This window comes from Oryzias latipes, chromosome 20 (genome assembly GCF_053564925.1).
Source record: "Oryzias latipes strain Hd-rR chromosome 20, Olatipes_Hd-rR_3.1".
Classification (NCBI taxonomy): domain Eukaryota; kingdom Metazoa; phylum Chordata; class Actinopteri; order Beloniformes; family Adrianichthyidae; genus Oryzias; species Oryzias latipes.
The window spans coordinates 24,120,697-24,141,742 of NC_136256.1; the positions used below are offsets into that span (position 1 = coordinate 24,120,697).

The 21,046-nt window shown below is 37.2% G+C and overlaps 1 protein-coding gene across 1 annotated transcript in view; it reads left to right on the forward strand.

Moving 5' to 3' along the window:
• The window catches only part of malrd1 (MAM and LDL receptor class A domain containing 1), a 47,749-nt gene that overhangs the window by 2,541 nt on the left and 24,162 nt on the right, over positions 1 to 21,046 (forward strand). Inside the window, exons 5-18 of the mRNA XM_011488998.4 lie at positions 2,101 to 2,194; positions 3,351 to 3,485; positions 3,878 to 4,030; positions 5,464 to 5,569; positions 6,718 to 7,085; positions 7,188 to 7,633; positions 8,914 to 9,001; positions 9,089 to 9,262; positions 9,794 to 9,950; positions 12,183 to 12,339; positions 12,416 to 12,526; positions 12,696 to 12,909; positions 12,997 to 13,244; positions 14,944 to 15,229. Coding sequence (XP_011487300.1) covers positions 2,101 to 2,194; positions 3,351 to 3,485; positions 3,878 to 4,030; positions 5,464 to 5,569; positions 6,718 to 7,085; positions 7,188 to 7,633; positions 8,914 to 9,001; positions 9,089 to 9,262; positions 9,794 to 9,950; positions 12,183 to 12,339; positions 12,416 to 12,526; positions 12,696 to 12,909; positions 12,997 to 13,244; positions 14,944 to 15,229 — 2,737 coding nt within the window. The remainder of the gene's footprint in view (positions 1 to 2,100; positions 2,195 to 3,350; positions 3,486 to 3,877; positions 4,031 to 5,463; positions 5,570 to 6,717; positions 7,086 to 7,187; positions 7,634 to 8,913; positions 9,002 to 9,088; positions 9,263 to 9,793; positions 9,951 to 12,182; positions 12,340 to 12,415; positions 12,527 to 12,695; positions 12,910 to 12,996; positions 13,245 to 14,943; positions 15,230 to 21,046) is intronic.

A 21,046-nucleotide genomic window follows, 5' to 3' on the forward strand; every position in this document is an offset into this window, starting at 1 on the left:
ATGTGGTTACATGGGGGTGATGAGAGGTTGTCTCTCTGGTCATTCAGCTTACTTTTGTGTAAACTACTATACTTCCTGTTTTAAGGACATAACCCAAAACGCTTTGACAGCTGTGCCTATACACTGAAACAACAGGAGCAGCAGCTTATTGGTGATGTCCAATTGAGTATGCAAAGACTTTTTGTTCAAATAACACATATGCAGAGAAAACATGACAGTGAAGCTTCTTACTTTATATTTGAGATTAAAATTAATCCCTCAAAAGATGTCCTCAGCCAACTTCATAAAACTCCTTATCTAATCTATATCCAGATTATCTGTGGTTAGTTGTGAAATAAACATCAAGTGCGTTACACTGTGAGACTTTGAGCAGTGTGGCAGCAGCATTATTCTTATGTCATCTTGGATATGAGAGATTGTGGTTTTTGGTGCAACAAAATTACAGTATTTGTCCAAGTAAATTGTGTCAGGAAACTGGTGGTGTAAGACCCAAAATACGGGAAGACCAGACTAGTGGCAGAAATTTAATGAATGAACAGAAACATGACAAGAAACCCTGGAAGCAACAAAGGTGTGACAAACAGAAGAGCAGAACAGAGCAGATGACCTGACAAGAACTGAAACCAGACATTAAGGGGTTAATTGACTGCAATGAAGACCTGAAACTGGTGCAAACTGAGGGACAATTCAAAACAGAACATGACCAAAACTGTCACAAGAACAGGCAGACAGCTGGATCCAGTTGCAGCCGGTTTATTAGCTCAGCTAAAAGTCCACAAAGCTAAGTCCCAGGTCCCAATATGACACTCAGTAATGAAGGCACAACCAAAACTTCACACTGAGCTTCACTCAGTGCAGTGCTTAAGTATGCTGTGGTTGATGAATGAAGGAGAGTCATCCAGGAAGTGTTCGCTGGGGTTGCTGGGAGAAAGTGCATTTAGTACTCTGAAGATGGTTCCGAAGGGAAGACAGACCTCTGAATTTTGACAAAAACCATATCATAACTGATAAAAACCGAACCTAAGTTCACAATCCTCACAAGGTGTTGATTATGAAGTTTATTATTTTCATTCTGTCTTGCAGCAGGGACCATATTGTTTTCACAATTTTTCTTTCTGGTTAGAGAGAACATTTAGCCACATACTCAAAAACTCAACAGAATTGAATTTGAACGCACCTATAGTACCAGGTGAAAATAAATTTTGGGCATAGTAAAAGACTTCATCTTTTTTTCAAATGTTAATGCATATGATTCATAATAAAGGTGCTCAATTGCTCTGAGGACAGTGATGCTATTGTCACCAAATTTTCTGTACCGCCTTATCATGACCCTATTGTCCTGCTACAACAAAGATGATTTTCCTGTTGACAGTCCGTTGGCAGCTGTCTCGCAGCATGTCTGCATTTAAAGCGCGAAAAGATCATTTATCAGTAAAATGAAGGAAGAAACGATCATTTTTCTTTAGAAATGCATTTGTAGTTCACTTACCAAGTCCTCTGAGTGCTGCACTCTGATTGGTTGACTCCCCCCTCCTCTACCCCCCCCCCCCCCCCCCCCGTTCCATTTTCGGACACAGATCAGTTTTGACACAAGTTTCTTGGTTTCTTGCAAGGAAGTCTGAGCGCAGTTGTGGCGCACTTGTGATTTGCACCAGCAGATTGGAGCACACGCAGCAGCACATTTGAGCAGTTGTAATCCCAGATTTGAGGTTGTAACTCTAAAGGAACACATGCAAATGGGAATTTGTCAGTTGTAATTATGTTTGTCAAACTTTACAGCAGAAGATTTTTACACACAGATGCAGATTTTTGGGGTGTAAGTTCTCACATTCTATTTTACAAGTTCTCGCATCCAATCTATAAGCTCGTCCTTTTTGGAACATATTTACCTTAATACAAAGGGGTGGGACATACAACAACGCTCACAGCTGTAATTTTAGGTTATCTCTGACAGTTTGCTTCCTCTTATCCTGCTCATCTAAGGTCTACAGAGTCCTGAGCCCAGGAGTAGGTGTTCTCCAACGTCTTTCAGCTGAGCTTATAAAATCAAAGAATTGTACTCTCTGTTATGGCTTTTGACTTGTTCTATTCTCCTACCAGGTGGCAATTCGAGGGGAACTATCTACTGACAGTGAATCCTCTGAGTTCTTGGCCATTGATGATCTATTTTTCAGTCCTGGATGTGTGACTCTCGGTACTGCTTTCTTAATAACATCTCACTGTGCAGAAGAGTTCAGATGTTGACATCTTGAAATGTCAGCACACATAAACAGAGCTGGAGGAACCTCCTCAAATGCTGATAAATGGGAGCTCAAGCATTAAAGCTTTCAGGATGACTGATAACAGAATATCTGAATTATTAAATTTACACACTTTCTTGCTCTAAATACAGAGCTGTCAGACCTGTAAATTTCTAAGTATGCCGGTGATAGGAATATGATTGAGTTCTCGCTCAAATATATCAAAGTTCAAACAAGCAGCAAAGTTGCCAGAACAATTTAAGGCACTTTTACAACTTGAATAATTTATCCGATAATGTTCCCGCTCTCAGTCCATAAAATAAATGGCAGTGCAGACTGTGTAATAGATTCTCTTGTTTATTCCAAAGCCAGAGGTCGTCAGCCTCCAAACACCTCGCTCTACATGCGCTTTTGCATAGATCGTTATCAAGCAGAATAATACACACAGATTAATCGAACGTAGTTGTTTTTGCTAAAGAAAAGGCTTGTTTTTCGGTCTGCTCTAAGAGCATCTAAAGGACCCAGTGTAGAGAAGTTTTCCTGCACACCGCCTGGTGTCCCTATTTGAGCAATTGTTCCCAGCTCTCTCAACTTTATGACACCAAAATGAGACACAAAACACAGACTGAATTTTCTCCATCTATTAGGCCTACATGAGTCTCACTGTAAGATTAAGCATTCTCCCAATTGTTGCTTTGTTTGTTTTGTTTAACTTTTCTTTCTTTCAAATGACTGTAAAACAGCAAAAGAAATGGCTAAATTTAATGTCACAGCTTCAAAGTTAAAGTTTGTTGGTTCTAAATGTGCATGTATGTTTTCCCTTGGCTTCCTCTCGAGGCCCAAAGACTGTTTGACATGATTCAGAAATCCACATATGTTGTTTTATGCATGTAGATGTGATTCTGCGATTGCATGGATCTATCCATGAAATGCAGTTGGAGAAAATTATATGAGAAATAGTAAAAAAAAAATGTCTATCCTTGTTTGTGCTTTTTACACATTTTTTTTAGTGGATTTAGAATGAGTTAGATATGGACAAAAAACTTCTTTCATCTGTTACTACAGCCCCAGCTATTTCACTTATGTGTTATTTTAACTTTTTTTGTGTAGTAAAGGGAGTCGTGCAACCCCCACCGGCCTGCCCACCCTCATGGTTTACCTGTGATGATGGAAAGTGTATTGAGGCAAAAAAAGTGTGTGACTTCACCCCACACTGTACCCACGGAGAGGATGAGGCCAGTTGCCGTAAGGGCTTTGATACCAAACTCATTCTTTCCTGTGCTTCACTTGTTATTTTGGCTGAATAGTTGATTGATTTATCTGGCAGCCTGATGAAAATTTTAATCTTACGGTTTTGATTTGAGTTACATTTGGGAAAAAGCCAATTTACAGGTATTTCTTTGATTTTTCTTTTGAATATTTTCTCAAAGAAAACTGTTGGACTTCATTCATTTTCCAAAGAACGTCTCAGCCTTCTTAGTTAGCAGTAGAAAATTCCAAAATTATCAAAAAGTTCAGTAAATTAGTCGAATAAGTGTAGAAGTTGGGCTAGTAATTTATTTATGGTACAAACGCACAATTTCCTTCATCAATAAAGTTCAATCGACTTAAATTTACAAACTGTTTTTTTTTCTCAGCTTCAAGGTGTGACTTCGAGACCGGTCCATGTGGCTGGTATGAGGTTACCCTAGGAGATGGCTTTGACTGGGTCAGAGGCTTCTCTGCAGATGTGCCTGCAGACTACTACAGCCACCCACTTCTGGCTGACCACACAACCAACACAACCGAAGGTGGGTCAACGCTGCTATGAGACATATATATTTGTATCTAGAATCTAGCAAATAAATAAAAAAACTGAAAAGAGATATACAATCCACATATCTGCAGCTTATATCAGCATCTCGTTGAGAAAAATCTCAAACGTGTGCTTTTAAGAGATAAGCACTACAGCATATGAATAACAAAAGAAAAAAAAGAAAAAAAAGAATAGCAACTGGAGCCATTTTCTCACAGCCTCACACTATCTATTTTAGAATTCTATTTTCTCCTCAAGGCAGGGATTTAACACATAATCTTGTTCCTGGGTGACTCTTTTCAAGCTCCATCTGTTGCTTTTTTTATCTTCGTTTTGTGATCATAGTGCAAAAAAAACAAATTATCCCTTTTTGAAAAAGAAAAAGTCTATTTGTAAAACAATGATTGTGTTTACTACACACCCATAAAAACCAATAAAAAATTTTTAAAATCCCCCCCCAGATTTTTAACTGTCTGGATCCCTAACTAACTAACATTTTTGTGATTCTATACATTTTTTATTGTGTATTTAAGTTTTATTGTTTAAATCCTTTAAATTCTGTCGAGAACTTTGTTGATCCCACACGTGGGAATTTTTTTTTTACCGCAGCAAATGACAGCATTGTAAACATGAGAGAAAAAAAGAATAAGAATAATGTAAAAAAACAAAAAAATGCAATATAAATGAAAACAATAAGGTTTACATATTTTAAAAAGCTATTTACAGACAGTGCAGGTAAAAAAATGTGCAAAAAAGAAAAATAATGTGCAAAGGTTATTTATTGCATTGTGAGTTATTGTACAGGGTTATTGTATTGAGTAAGAAGGATTTCCGGTACCGGGCAGTTTTGGAGCGGAGCTGTCTGAGCCTCCTAGAGAAGGAGCTCCGCTGTTTGTCCAGAACAGGGTGGAGAGGATGCTCAGTGTTGTCCATAATGGATAAGATCTTGTTCCGTGACCTCCTCTACATCACTGCTTCAAACGTTTCCTGCTTGCAGCCAAGGACAAAACCTGCCTTCCTTATGAAAATGTATTGGAGAAAAAAGTTCTTTATTTTTAAACATGGTATAAAAGAACCTGTCTGTAAATTTAAGTCAATACGTAGTAAATCTGCTTTGATTAAATCATGAAGAAAATTTGAATAATCATTAGGTTTGATCACAAAAAATATTATTCTGGTCCCAATTAAACAAACTAACAACTTCATTTACCCTAATCTTTAAAGTATCTTGTCACTATTACAATTTGGATGAACTGTATTTATATTTTTCTGTGTCTTTTTGTTTTATTTTTACATTAATACCGTTTTTATACAATGAATACTAAAATAATTACTTGGGTTTCGCTGGCCGGTCACAGAAAGAATTTGCAGGAAAGTTGTTGACAGTCAGAATGGTTTGACTGTTTGTTTTCATCTGTTGAACAACAGGCCATTTTATGGTTATACTGAAAAACAGCAGCAGTCTTCACCCAAAAGCTCTTCTCATGGGGCCCTGGTTCCAGCAAACAGCTTCTGGCTGCACTTTGACATTCTGGTGAGTCCAACCTATTTCTCGAAAAATGTCTTTACATTAAAGGTCAAATTTATCTCTGTGTGCAGATTGGTTCCTCACCTTTGCCTTTTGGATTTTGATTTTTATTCAGTTTTAATAGTCCCATTTAGCTTTTTTCCCCTTATTTCTTCACACACAGTTGAGTTTCGAATCATGATTGCTGCTCACTGTTGGTTAACTGATGACAGTGGGTCTTGTCCTGGAGGGTAAAATTAAACACATTTTTCCATCGCCTTAACACAAATACAAAAAGAAAAAAAAAATGCTAAGACCCTTTTAGGTTCTTCTGTTTCATCCACAACTCCAGTCTCCTCCAGAACAAAGGGCTGTGATTTGAAAATACAGAAAAATCTTAATTTTAAAAGTGAAAGTAGGTACAGATTGCCAATGCTAGTCACTTAGCACAGCAACTCAGGTTTAGGGATGACAAACTATTTTTAACATAAATTTACAAGTGTAAAATGCTGATCAATCTTGTTTTCCAAGGACAGATAGATCAAGATTTTCCTTTTACATTTAATTTATTTATCACAGTAAACAGTGTGGCAGTTCAGTGCTTCAAAATAAAAAATAATGCTGTTCTATGTAAATCTCAAATCTGATGCACAGCTATTTTTCCAAAATGATCATTTCATGTCATTCATTCAAGTATTTCTTTTAGTGAACATATTTAAACTGTATTGTTGTAAAACAAAGCAAAAAGGTTTCAAACCCAGGCCTTACATTACTGTGTTTTTCATGTAAAATCAAACTTTTTATAGCAAGGTTCAATCACAAATTGCTCCCTTTTGAAACCAGCCTCTAGTGGCCACTTGAGAAACTGCACCATGCTGTACTTTCAGGTGTGCTTTCATTTTTTGAGCAGAATGTGGGGTACTGGTTCATGGCCAACAACAAAAGAATGCTAACTGTAAACCTAAAACCAATAGAAAAATTCACGTACATTTACACACAAATTTATTTCATGTCCATACCTGAATTAATCTACTATGGCCCAAACAGACAAATATACAATAATTAAGAAAAAATCTATTTTTAGAAAGTTGCACCTGTTTTTATTTCCTCCAGAAAAAAATCATATTAAATGAAGTCTTATAGATATATATATATATATTTTTATGTCCTTTCAGGCATTATAACTCAGGTATTTCTGTTGGAGCAGCTAGCATGTACCTTCGATTTGAGGGAGATCAAAACCAACCCGTCATCTGGACAACGCTGTATGACCAAGGCAGACGCTGGAACCAGGTCACTGTGCAGCTGGGACGCATCACTCAACCTTTCCAGATCGGTCTGGCTAAAATCAGTCTCGGAGTATTCGATGGGATCTCTGCTTTAGACGACATCAGCTTCGACAACTGCTCTCTGCCCCCTGCTGCAACAGAGTGCCCTTCTGACACACATTTTCATTGTGTGCACACGAGGGCATGCGTGCAGCGTCTGCAGCTTTGTGACCTTTTAGATGATTGTGGGGATGGATCAGACGAAGAGGGGTGCTGTGAGTGTCTCCAGCATTTTTAACACCAATAAAGCAATATTGGTCAATTATAATGAATGTCTTATAATTGTCTGTTTCTGTTTGATTCTCATCGTCTGACAGCTCCAGAGCTGCAGTGTGACTTTGAAAAAGGGCTGTGCAATTGGGAACAGGAGCAGAGTGGAGAAGATGTCTTTGACTGGGCTCTTATCAGCGGCCCTACTCCAACCTTAAACACGGGCCCCCTCAGGGACCACACACTGGGCACCAGCAATGGCCACTACCTCTACATAGAGTCCTCTTTACCCCAGGAGTTCAAGGACACAGCTGTGCTGCTGAGTCAGGTGTTTCAGCCCACCTACCAGCCTGACAAAGACCCGTCTTCACCTCAGAAGAAATGTGTTTTCCGCTTCCATTACCACATGTTTGGCTTGCAAGTGTTCAGCCTGGCTGTGCATCTAAGGACCACGGCTACAGGCCTCGGTGAGATGATCTGGGAAAAATGTGGACATCAAGGAAACCTGTGGTACAGGGAGACATTGTACCTCCAGAGCGCTAAACCTTTCCAGGTAATTGAACAAAATCACAAATATTCTTTAGCTTTTCGACTTCAGTATGAGGGATTTTTCAGCTTTGATGTTGTCTTATCCTAGCTTAATTTAAACACCACATTAGTATTAATTAAGTCAACATATGGCAAGTTAGTCAGAGCAAGGCTTTAAAACTATAATTGATTGATCAAAGGCAGTAATCAATTTTTAATAAAAGAAAACTTTTATCAGGCAAAAATCTGCTATTTTTTCGTTTATGTGTAGGAATTGATGATTTTGTTACTGATTTTTAATACCAAAATAAAAAAAAAATTTCAATGGAAATTTGATTTTTGATTTGATATAAAAACTTTATATAGTAATACAACTTTTTAAAGATCAGTAATACGTTATGATTAAAGTACAAAAGAATAATATTAATAAAAAGAATAAAAAAGAATATAAAAGAACCCTTTGAATATTGAGTCTAATATGAATACAGTCAAATTCAACAATAATTTCAGAAATAAATGCAAAGTTTTGCAAAGTTTTATTTAATTCCATATTATAAATAGCTTTTTAGTGCATTATTCTTCATAGTGTTGTATTGTCATTTGAATACACAGGTAGAATTCCATTTGAAATCAGTGTCATCATCACAGCACACTATCATTTTGACCATTGTCAATAATGATTGATATCTATATCCATCCATCCATCCATCCATCTTCCTCCGCTTATCCGGAGGACTGGGTCGCGGGGGCAGCAGACTGAGCAGAGATGCCCAGACTTCCCTCGCCCCAGCCACTTTCTCCAGCTCCTCTGCGGGGACCCCGAGGCGTTCCCAGGCCAGCCGAGAGACGTAGTCTCTCCAGCGTGTCCTGGGTCTTCCCCGGGCCTCCGCCCAGTGGGACATGCCCGGAACACCTCTCCAGGGAGGCGTCCAGGGGGCATCCGGGCTAGATGCCCGAGCCACCTCAGCTGGCTCCTTTCGATGTGGAGGAGAAGCGGTTCTACTCCGAGCTCTCCGCGGGTGACCGAGCTTCTCACCCTATCTCTAAGGGAGCGCCCAGCCACCCTACGGAGGAAGCTCATTTCAGCCGCTTGTATATATATTGATATCTATAATGTTGTAAAAATGTTTAAACTATTTAGCATTTTTCCAAAAAATGCTATAAAAAACAACAGTGACTTTAAGAATTCATTATTTTAAGAAAACATGATCTCTTTTAGCAGTGGACGAACAAGACAGGCAGAAAATAAGTACTGCGCATGTAAATAGCCACAAAAATTAATTATAATTATTTTCCTATTTTCAGATTTTGATAGTAGGAACAGTTGGAGATGATTTTAATGGAGACATTGCCATTGATGACCTTTCCTTCCTCGACTGTGAACCCTATGATGGTAAACAATTTAATCAACATACTTGAATATTTAGTTTTAACCGCCCTAATTCAATTAATTTACAGCATTCTCCCACTTTCCTGTTAGGAAAACTGCCCTCCGAGATCATCCCAGCTGTGACTACTCCTGCCCCGACTGTTCTGCCCCACAGCTGCTCCGAAGGGGAGTTTGTGTGTGGCATCTATAGGGAGTGTGTTCCTCTGAGTCAAGTTTGTGACTTCAAACACGATTGCTCCGATGGGTCAGATGAAACCAACTGTGGTAAAACATTTAGAGCAGGGGTGTCAAACTGATTTGCACCGGGGGCCACATCAGCATAGCGGCTGTCCTCAGACAGATATAACTTATACCTGTAACTAAATGTAATGAAAAACAAATGTAACTACTCCTTAATGTTAAATAACTCATTATTTATTTACTATAACTTTTTAAAGTTATAATTACTGTAGCATAGAAAACATATGTTTGCTTGTTACTCTAACATAAATCCTTTTACTTTTGATTCTGTCAGGTTAGGCTATATTGACAGTGTTTAAGTCCTAATGTATAGTTGGCCAATCCCATATTTCAAGTCTGATTCCCCCAAGATATGAATAAATACACCAATTTTTATTTTCAATTCTAAGAAATTAAAAACTTTTATGCTCTTGCGGGCCACATAAAATGACATGGAGGGCCACATTTGGCCCCCGGGCCTTGAGTTTGACACATGTGATTTAGAGTGTCTGTTAAAGGTTTTTTTTCTTACTATCATGTCGTCTTTTGTATTTATTCTGTGTCTTGTTTCCTCAGTGAATGAAAGGTGTGATTTTGAAGATGGAAACACATGTGGTTGGAAAATGATCACCTATGCTTTAATCTTAAACCACGCCTTTCACTGGGCAGCTAACCAAGGGAAAAGCATCCATAATGGAGAGGAGAACCACCGTCCAGCCATTGACCACACCCTGTGAGTGCATGCACTGACTAATAGAAAAGGTTGACCTCCAAACATTTTAGTCATCAGCTCATAATCAGCTGTAATGAACAAAAATCCCAATGTTGTAAGATTAAAAAAAAAGAAGGGATTCTGAGGGAAAACAGTTATGTAAACATCCTGTCTTTATTGTTTTAGACAAAACTTTAACATTTTCCAGAATGGCGTAAGCCATCCTCACACTGATCTGACTGTCAGATCTTGGCTTCTTTTAATGGAGCAGACAATAGCTGCAGCCTGTGATGACTGCAATTTAAGTAATTTCTTCCCTCGTGTAAAATTGCAGACATTATCTTCTTCTCTCTCCATTATATGCCTGGAGCTTCTTCGTCTCATTCGCACAGCAGCTTATTTGTACAGAGCAGTGAAATCGAAGGGGGATTTGTCCGTCTAGTTGAACCCCATAGGAGCCAGATCTTTAATTGGAGTTTAAAAAAATAGAGACACAAACAGTCAGAGAAGCTTGAGGAGAAAGAAAACTATTAAGGTAGTTACTGTTGGGTATGCTGATATCTATTAGGCACAGCATAAAGGTAAAAATGATTATTTCTTGCCTTCAGAAGGCACATCTTCCAAGTCCATCTTCATACTTTAATTTCTTTTTATCCTAATATTTAAACATTGGATCAATCAATCAGCTTAATGTTAAAAAGTTAGTGCAGAAAAAATGTAGAGGAATGAGCAGTACTATTATTATCCAATTTATATATAAACATCTCCCTAAAAGAGGATATACAGCAGAAAATCAGGGATAAGTTCCTCTCACTACATCTGATAATTCTCAAACTTGTCCCATTAAAATGTATGCACACGTCTAGCTTTTCCTGTTTATGAACATAAATGTTTTGGCTTATAGAATGCAAATGATAAATGTATTAAATTACACAAGATATAGTCAGGCTATTATAACTTATACAAATGTTGCAAGCATCACTCTAGTTTACTCTAGTTTAACTCCCTAATCGTATACAAGATCTAAATAACACAACCTTCTTGTCCTGCCGTAACTTTTTGACCGTTTATGCGAACAACATGAATAAGAGCATTCTGATGTGCTGAGAAGCGGCTTTTCACATCGTCTTTGCACCGATATGCCAAACTTTACATTAACACTTTTAGCCACCTACTAACGGAAAATGTTGCTCAAACCGTTTTTTTTTTCTCTGTGTCAGAATCAGCCGATTTAGGCTACATTGATTTCATAAACACTTCACTACTGTAAAGTGTTGCAAATCAGCGCAATGTCGCTCTTGCTGCTTCAGAATCAGCTGAAATGACGTCAATTGCGTAAATGGTTCAAGAGTTATGGTAGTCAAAAGAATCTAAACACTGCAGCGGAAGCTCTAATGTTGAAGGATTAATTCACAGTTGTGTACAGTGGAGAACTTTTATTTTTTTTAACTAAAATTAAGCCACTCCTTTTACAAACCCTTCAATGCTTGTTTGTAATAATTTGCCCAATCAAACTGATAACAATTTCTATTGTTAGCATGAAACATTCAAATGAAACATATTTATGTTTCATGTACAGAAGTTATCTGCATGGTTAAGGCATCAACAGGTTTTCTCAGGAAGTTGTAGATGTTCTTGTGCCTCTTAGTTCCCTTTGTCTTTAAAGGAGTCTTTAACTTTTGTTGTGGTGTTTTCCCCCTCTGTCCATGAGGCTTATTTGATTATAAGGTGTTTCCTGTGTCTAAGATCCAGATCCCTGTGAAATGTTAAGACTGGATTCAATATGGCCAAAATACCAAACAAACACAAAAAAAGTAGACATTTGATGAAAGTAGAAATTAAAGCAAATGTGTATATATTTGCTTATTTATTGTTCTGTTCAGTAGTAAAACTAGCAATTAGAAGCTAAGCTGTGTTCATTAGATTCAAACAGAGATAATTTGGATAAACTCCTCCTGAAATTTAAATTGTAATAATAAAAAAATAAAACAATTTGCTTTAGTCTAAATGGGTTGAAAGCTGCTTTTTAAACCCATTTCTGTTGCTTTAAAGTTTCCTCACAAAAGGAATGTCATTCCAAATCTTGTTTCTGGTAGATAGTAAGCAAAAACACTTCACATCTTTAAATCTGTTAGAAAAGGAAATGAAAGAAAGCTAATGACTCAATTACCATGCCATTTTTCTTTTGGCTCAGTTTAGAGCTGAGTAATCAAAGCAAATAACATTTTATTTTTCTGTCTTTTTCACCAATAGAAACAGCTCTGAGGGTTGGTATATGTATGCAGACAGTTCCAATGGTGCGTATGGTCAAAGCACCGACCTCCAGACGCCGATCATCTCTGCCACAGGGCCACTGTGCGCCTTGATCTTCTGGTACCACATGAGCGGGTTCACAGTGGGTTCCCTTCAGGTATGAGCAAGATGCTCTTACCTGGTGCTTCTTTGGACACAAATCCCAACAATGAATGATTCTCTGTTATATTCAGGTTCTACTGAGGCACAGAAACATCTCAAATTTGGTCTGGTATCAGACTGGTAACCAAGGCAACAAATGGAAACAGGGGGTGGTGTTTTTGGGGTTACAAAACAACTTTCAGGTTTGTCTGTTTTAAAAATAATTACTAACGCCACGAAAAAGCTGTTCAATTTTTTAGATCAATTTCTGATCAGCTATTCATTGTCCATCTTGTTTTTCCCCCACTATGTTTACCAATTTGTTTGGTCTTAGGAAACAGACGGCTGATCACATTTGTTGCTTCTCTTCAGGTGATATTCCGAGCAAAGCGAGGAATCAGCTACATGGGTGATGTGGTCATAGATGACATTAGCTTCCACAATTGCTCTCCTCCTCTTCCCTCAAACCAGCCATGCTCATCAGAGCAGTACGCCTGTGCGAATGGCCACTGTATCCCTCAGGACAACTTGTGTGACTTCATCAACCACTGTGGGGATAATTCAGATGAGAACCCCTACATATGCAGTGAGACCCTCTCACTCATGAGTCCTGACTAAAGCTGATTACAATCGAATAGCTTTGACTGATGGTTTTTGTGCTGCAACCTTTCAGAGGGTTTCAGTGGACGCTGCAACTTTGAATTTGACCTCTGTTCCTGGCGCCAGTGCCAGGAGGATGACTTTGACTGGCTGATAAAGGCGGGCAGTACCCCAACAGTTGGAACCGGGCCATCCAATGACCACACCCTCAGAGACCCGTCTGGACACTACCTCTACCTGGAGAGCTCTTTTCCACAAGCAATCAGCGACACCGCCCGAATAATCGGACCCTTATTGAGCAGCAGGAGCTCCAGTTGCAAGGTCAGAGTAACACCAAAGAGGCTCAGAGACGAAAGGATGTTTTGATGCAGTCACAAAAAACTTTTGACTTTTTTTAAATGGCACATTTGAAAACCAAACAAACCATCAAATATTATTTAAATGCAAAACTTGCTTAAAATTCAGCACAGAAAACTGTATTAAAACAACTGAAGCCACTAACAGAACATGCCAACCCAAGAATGTGAGTTAGATCTGAAATATGCAACACTATTTTCAGTTTGACTTTTATTGCACTGCAGTCAGTAGGAACTTCACTTCCTAATCGGTGCACATGCATTTCACAAATATTACCATTATGCTTTTTGTTGTTTGCTGTCAGTTTTCATGATTTTTTATTTAAACTCAGAAATTAATTTAAATGTGAGGCAGCTGCTGTATGTCTACTTTCTTCTCAAATTCTGTAACTCCAAGATTATTATACAAGTCAGATCTCACAGAACAGAGGTGGTGCTGGTGGAAAAACAAAATAAGTCTCAGCCTGAAAGCCGAGCAGTCGCAGTCATGTACTTTTGGCTCCAGAAAGACATTAAAAAATGTGGTTTTTTTGGGGGGGGAAATGGACATGATTTTCTTTCAGCATCACAGGGATGTCCAGCGTTTTTTAGTCTTTGAGGTTGCCCCTTCATAATTTCAAAATGTCCTGAACATTTTCCTGAACAAAATCTTCTGTCTCCAGACTGCCTAAGTTAAATGTCTAATAAGCAATAGCTATAAGGATTTAAATGACAATATAGGATATAACCTACTACACAGACTCAGAAATAAAATGTTATTGCTGGTTTTAAACAATAAATTAAAAAGCACATAAAACTGAGTTGTGTTAATATTTTAAATACACCTGTAGTAATTTTGTGTGTTTTTTAGAGCAAACGTGCGCCTTTTAATAGTCCTAAAGGGGGAAAAGTTAAGGTGTTCTGCTGACTCTCAACTATTTAATATTTAATCCAAACTATGGTTAAGGATACAATAAAAAAAATGATTGTATATGTAATAATGACATTTTTGTTTAATTTGAATTATTTAGTTGAACAGAAATTAAAGTAATACTTTACACTGACTCATGAATTTGTTTACTTATTTTAGCAGCAACGCTGAACTAAGAAGGAAAATTATTTACGTTAAATCTCACACAAATGTAGTTTCACTATTTCAATCGGAGGTGCATGCTGGGATATTATGTAAGCATTATCTAACATTTTAATCAGCCTCTTTCCTGACTTTCCATGAAGCCAAACTAACCAACTGCTGATTACATGAGAGTAATAGGATTTTTTTTTAGGAGGGGGGATTTATTCCACCTTTAGGAGAGATTTTAATGAATGTCTGACACATTTTCTGGCTTGTACCTACAGAAAAAACTTTTATATAAAACAAAGCCGCTAGAAACCATGTGCACTAATATTGTGTGTCCTGCTGAATAATGTCTGTCAGTTTTCCCTCTAACCTGATCCGTCAGTCAATTAAAATGGAAGAGGAGATGACTGAAGAATCAATCAATTCTATGACCGACTGAGTGGATGAAAGATAAATTACTTTTACGTTTTCCTCTAAAATCTGTAATGAGAAATTGTAATCCGGCAATAAGCAAACCATGGCAGAAAAAAATAGTATTTGTATGATTCAAATAAACACATATTTTTTTAAAACACTTACAAAATGATTTATCTTTTTTGTTCAGATGCGCTTCTTTGTTCATATGTCTGGAGATGGCATCGGAACGCTGAGCGTGTTCATCAAATTTGATGGACATCTGGATCTCCTGCTGGAGTTGACAGGAGATCAGGGGAACTACTGGCAGATGAGGGAGATCCCACTTAGCCATCACAGAGATTTCCAGGTGGTGTTTGAGGGCAAGGTAGGTCGCAGTGAAAAGGGCGACATCTGCCTGGACGATATCACCTTCTCTCCTGGATGCCTTTTGGGCCCTGAGGTCTCCGTGGAAAGCACATCTGCACCTCCACCAGGTACTCACTTCACTTCTGCTTTGTTCACGTCAATCTAAAAGGATAAAGTTTATGCATCTCATGTGATGAAACTATGCTTTTTCATTTAATTTTTTACCCTAAAAACTAGATTTTAAGACTTCATTATATTAATTAGGGTTTTACTTTGTAAACTGATTTTCTAAATGCTAATATTTTCCATTTTTATCCATAACACGAGCACCTATAAGGGATGATAATCAGTTCTAATGAATATAATGCAGCAAAGAAAATGATTATTTTGTAAAACAAACATTAATTAGATTTTTTAATCATAAAATGTTCTTTTTTTAATGTTTATAGTAGAATTCAAAACAAATGCTATGAAAAGTTGTTCAATTTTTAAACTTTTTAGACTTTTTTTAGAAGAGAAACTGTCATTATTTGCATTCAAAAGTTTAAAGAAAAAATTCACAACTGAAAACGAAACAAAAAAAATTAAAACAGGAAGTTTTTACATGTAAACACAATTATACAGAAACTTTGAGGCCTAAATTAGTTGCGCAAACTTGAAAATGCTAAAAATCTGTTAATTTAAATAAAAACAACAAACACATCACAATGTTGAAAGAGAGCATTCCTTGCAGTCTAAAGACAAAAAAGACTATAAATTTATGAAAATCAGATGAAACTCAGCAGAAAGGTGACTTGGGAGTCTAGGAATACTGTGCAGCGTTGCCATGGTAACTCAAGCACACTCCCTCATAATGCTGAGCAGGCTGACAAGAACAGGAAGCCCTGATAACAGTTCCCATACAGTGGACGAACAGTTCACACTCGATTTTCATACTGGACAATAAAAATGGTAATTTCTGGTTTCGTTTGGTTTTAGCCAAACATGTTTTCTCTTTGTGAGATGCAGACATTTGGCTTCATGGCTGGAGCAAACAGGGTTGCATGACTTAGTTCATTTGTAAACATTTCGTATTGTGGGTCCCCTCTACATTTATGCAATAATAATTTCAATAAATAACTCAATTTTGAACTGAACTTTTCTTTATTTTTTAATAAGTATTTAAAGCTTTGTTTGAGATAAAACTGGTTCCATGAATCTTTGACATAAAAAAAAACATTTTAAGGTGCAGTCATGTCAGGGATTAGGAGTTTTTATTTAGGATCCTGTTGGATTTCAGGTAAATCCTTGTGTTTTTAACTTTCTGGGTTCACAACAAAATGAAAATAGATAGATTTTCTGTCACGCTTTGGCAAGCAGGTGCAGGGAAGAACCACAAACCAAGATGTAACAAAAGGTGTATTAAAAAAAAGTAAAGGCAAGGAGAGCATAGCTAGAACACAAAATGAGCCGATACTAAAGGCTGGAGGGGAGTTCTTAAATGTTAAATGTTGTGTGGCTGATTAGCAAAGTGGAGGCAGCGGTGACCGCTCCAAGACGGACGCACTGGTGAAGGGGCGAAACCACAGTCAGCCTGCACAGAAACCCAAATAACAAAATAGAAAAAAAAAGAAATAAATAAAATACAGCCAAGCAAGCAAAACTTGACATTTTTCAGTGGATCAAGAAGTGGAATTGGTAGATAATTTACATTAGGTTTCCATTTGGAGTAGAAACAAAACAAAAACCAAAAATTAATAAATACTTTATGAAGTATAAAAATAAAACCAATAGAATGCCTTAACCGTCACTGTCGAAATCAAGCAGCACAAATACATTTCTATTAATGTTGCAGCAGGAAATACACCTGTGCATGAATGGTTTTGCACCCTTTACAGCTTGATTTATTGAGACTCCTAATGGAGACGAACCATCTGTGTTTTCTGAAAGATGAAGGGTGAAAAATGTTTACCGACAAGATAGTGCACAGTTTCTATGGCTCTATAAAATCAAGAGAGCGATTGGGTGTGTTTAATGTTGCCAGATAACGGCAGCGACCTTTGACAGCTTCAGAGTAAATCTTAGAGCTTAACCTCATAGTCAGACAGACAGTGAGTCACATAGATAAAAGGAAACATAAAAAATATTAGCAATGAAACAGCAGCATCTTAGCTTTTATCATTAATTTTGAACAACCCAGCTGTTTAATAGCCTCCAATATAGTCTTTACTTAGATTTACTTAAATTAATTTAGCATAGATCTTACTTTAAAAAAAACCTGCATCATTCTTAGGACAGTTTTTTAATTAAACTTCTATCTTTTATTTAAAACTTAGTGGATGACTTTGCTGTGGAGCTGGAAGTGCCAAACTCAATTTTCTAGATTTATAAAAAATTGTCTCTAAGTCAGTAACTGTTGTTTTGATTACTTTCATCAGGATAATTTGCTCTGCAAAATAAATTAGAGAATAAATTGCTTTGCTGACATTTTGAAGGTGAAATGGATAGCTCCCAAACTATTGTATTAAAGTTTTATTAATACAATAATTAAGCAACATCTCAGCAAATTTGCTGTATGTGCACAACCAAAATGTCATGGTTATGCACTTTGCATCAAGATACCCCACACACTGTTTTAGCATTTACTCAAGAAAAACAAAAACTGGTGAAAGTTGAGGGCCTTTTAATGTGACGTGCACACTTTCATATTGCTGCTTTTCCCTTGTTGACTGTCTGTCTGCATTTGTCTGTGTTGCATCAGCATTCAAAGCAATTGGCTCGCCTCCTCTGAAAAAAAATCCTGCGGGAATACTAATTATTCCCCCGTTACAGTAGAAACAGTCTTGTGTCATATCTCATGCAGTAATGCATGCTAATGATGATTCCTCGCTGCAGTTAATTACCAGAAGTGTCTGACCGACAGCTTATCCCATTAGTCTTTGCTCAGCTGAATGTATGCACTGATGTTGAGGAGATATTTCGAGTGATGATGATTAAGGTTAAAAATCAGTGACCAACAAAAACAAGTATTTTTCCCCTTCAAGAGTAACGTTTAGGCGTGTTGCAAAAAAATACTTCCAGGAGAAGTATTTGTAAAAAAATTGCTATAAATTAGACAAATTCTTGTTCTGGTCCACTATTTTCTACCTGTGATAATATGCAGTATGTTTATATATGTTTGACTACAAGTGAAATGAAACATGAATATAAGTTTTTCTAAATATTAAAAAAGGGACACATTTCTTAGGTGAGATGCTTTAGTATAGGCAGAGTAAATGCCCCAAGGGACCAGAGGGATATGAAACATGACTTGAAGGTTAAGTCTTGCAGTAAAGTGTGGATCATGCTGCCATTAAAGGCCCAGGAAAGTGAGAAGGATAAAATCTGTTCTTTCAGCATCATGGCAGCTGCAGGCTGCAGAAGAACAGTAACACTGATGAGAGCAGAGACAGCGGGAAATGTAATTATATACTGCTGCCCCTGAGGGGCTCGTTCTTCCACAGCTTCCATCCATACAAAATCACATGATGGGGCTAAGCATTGGTGAAGAGTTATAACAATATTTTAATTTCATGCTGATTATCTATAAGTCCACTTTTAAACTAGACTAACATTACCATTGATATTTTTTTTATCAATATTTGTGTTCAAATGATTTTAATCTACCAATAATAATCTAGCAAAAAAGAAAAGAAAGACAATTTAAAAAAATTTGAAAACAGTTTTATAAAGTTCTTCACAGGCTGTTATAAAGTTGCCATTCCAATAATCTTTTGATCAACTTTCAAAATGTTTCCAGTGGTCTTTTAAAAAAAAAAGTGTTGCTTTTTAGGACATAGTTTCTGCAGAGCAGCAGGAGTTCATTATAAATTCACCCCTGAGTTGTGGGCTGAACTCTTGGTGTAGAATAAGCCTGCCCTTACTTACCCATGATCCCTTTATTTACACTCTCTCCCACTACTTTACAACCCTTCACAACCCCAACCTAACATTAGCAGTGCAACAAGATTTGTACGCGATATTGGAGCTACACAGTTTTGAGCCAGATGCCAACAAAGACATGAATGATTTTGGTTGTCTACAAGTGGATGCATCAGAATGGAGCAGAGTAGGGAGGACTGTAGCATCTACGTCCTTGTAACAAGCTTTTCCAAAAAGAAACATTCAGAAATGCAATCTTAAGCTAAATTTCATTTGTATACTGGATGTCCTCCATGATCTGAAAAATTCCATCACAAATTCCAACACAATATTCCTTGGAGTCCGTCTTTACTAAAAAACGTAATCAGCACAATACTATTCACATCTTTATTTGAATCTCACATTAAAGTACCAGAAAGGTAAAAAGGAAAAAAAAAACTGGCAAGATAGAATTTCCTTTAATTCTGTGGATTCAAATGTGCATCTGTGCACCAAAATGTGCATCTGTGAATTCCGGACTGCTGTAGTTACTGCAGTATATGCTACAAGTCCCCTTTGTATTAAAACAGATATGCAATTTAGTGAAAGTTAGATGAATTAGCTGACATTTCCAGAGTAATGGATGCAGAAGATTGCAATTGTTATTAGAGAAGTGGGATGCCAGGCACTTCAGAAATGAGTTTTTCATTAAAACTAATCCACTTACACTTTCGGTGCAACAGTGAGGCAGCAGGAGCTGTGGCTTCCTCGCTTCATATGCTCTTTTGTTGGGGCGCATTGCTTCTGGTCCTGTGCATTTGAAGAGGAACAAAGGATTAGGGAGGACTTATGCTGCTTTCTTTCCTTTTAATTACAGCGAACACCCTTCTTCATCACCCTTCAACTCCCATTCTAACACCCCCAAAGATAAGCACTGACCCCACTGGAATGCTCAGCTCTAAAAGAAGCAGAGCCACCCCGTCCAAAGCATTGCGACCAATGATACAGTAATAGGGGTTTACAGCCCCAACTGTCTTTGTCTCCCTAAGCCTCTTAAAGAGACCCTAATGCAGCATTCAGAGGGTTTTTATATTCCCAATTTGAAGTTAATGCTTCAATCCTATTGAGCTGTTGAAAATGGGAAAACATCTGCGTTAGTTTGACAAGATTCAAAATTAGCTTGAGTGTCTTCTTGCATAGTTCTACAATGCTGTTTTCAATAGAGTCTAGTGCTGGTGGAAGCATGAAAGTTTAATTATTGTACTAATTAATGTTTGATTGATTAATTGGTTTATTCCAAGCAATTGCTAATCCATTAAATATAATGATTGTCAAGTAGACTTTGATTAATTGCTACAAAAGGAGTAGGAAGAAACAAACCTATACTATCCCATCCCCATCATGCTTTACCTAACTTTTTTTTAGTTGCCATAACCTAGTTTATTAAGATTTTTTTATGTTATTAATACTTCTTCAAATGCAGATCATTTATCAAATAAAGATTAAGTGCTCATTGAGTATAATCATTGTGGGTAGCAGTGATGCTTCCTTTATACAAATCAAAGTCTTACCTCAGGTGTTGAAACTTAGTTAAGATGAATATTTTTTTTAACTTGTCACAAATTGTGATTTAACTGTTTTAAACAATCTGTGGAGACACAACAGGCAATTTGGAGACACAACAGCAGTTTGCGTTAACTCATTGTAAGAGCAATTTTGACCTGTCAACGATGTCCTGGACCTAAAAAATGAAAATAAACACAAGTCTCAAAGACACACTCCATTGAAAATTCTGTTTTTGGTGTTTGTGGCATTTTTCTGATACCAGAGGAGAAAAATAAGCTCAAAAATGAATTTCTGAGTCTTTCTTTATTCAAATCATTGTGAATCAGGAGCTGACGGAAAAAAAAAATGTCCTCTCCATCTTTGATCCCGCCTACAACTCAGAAGCAAATTTCTACTGAACTCCTGCTGCTCTGAAGAAATTCTAATTAAAAGACCACTGGGAACACTTTGAAAATAAATAAAAAGATGATCGGACAGGGTCTTTTAACTCTTATGGTCAA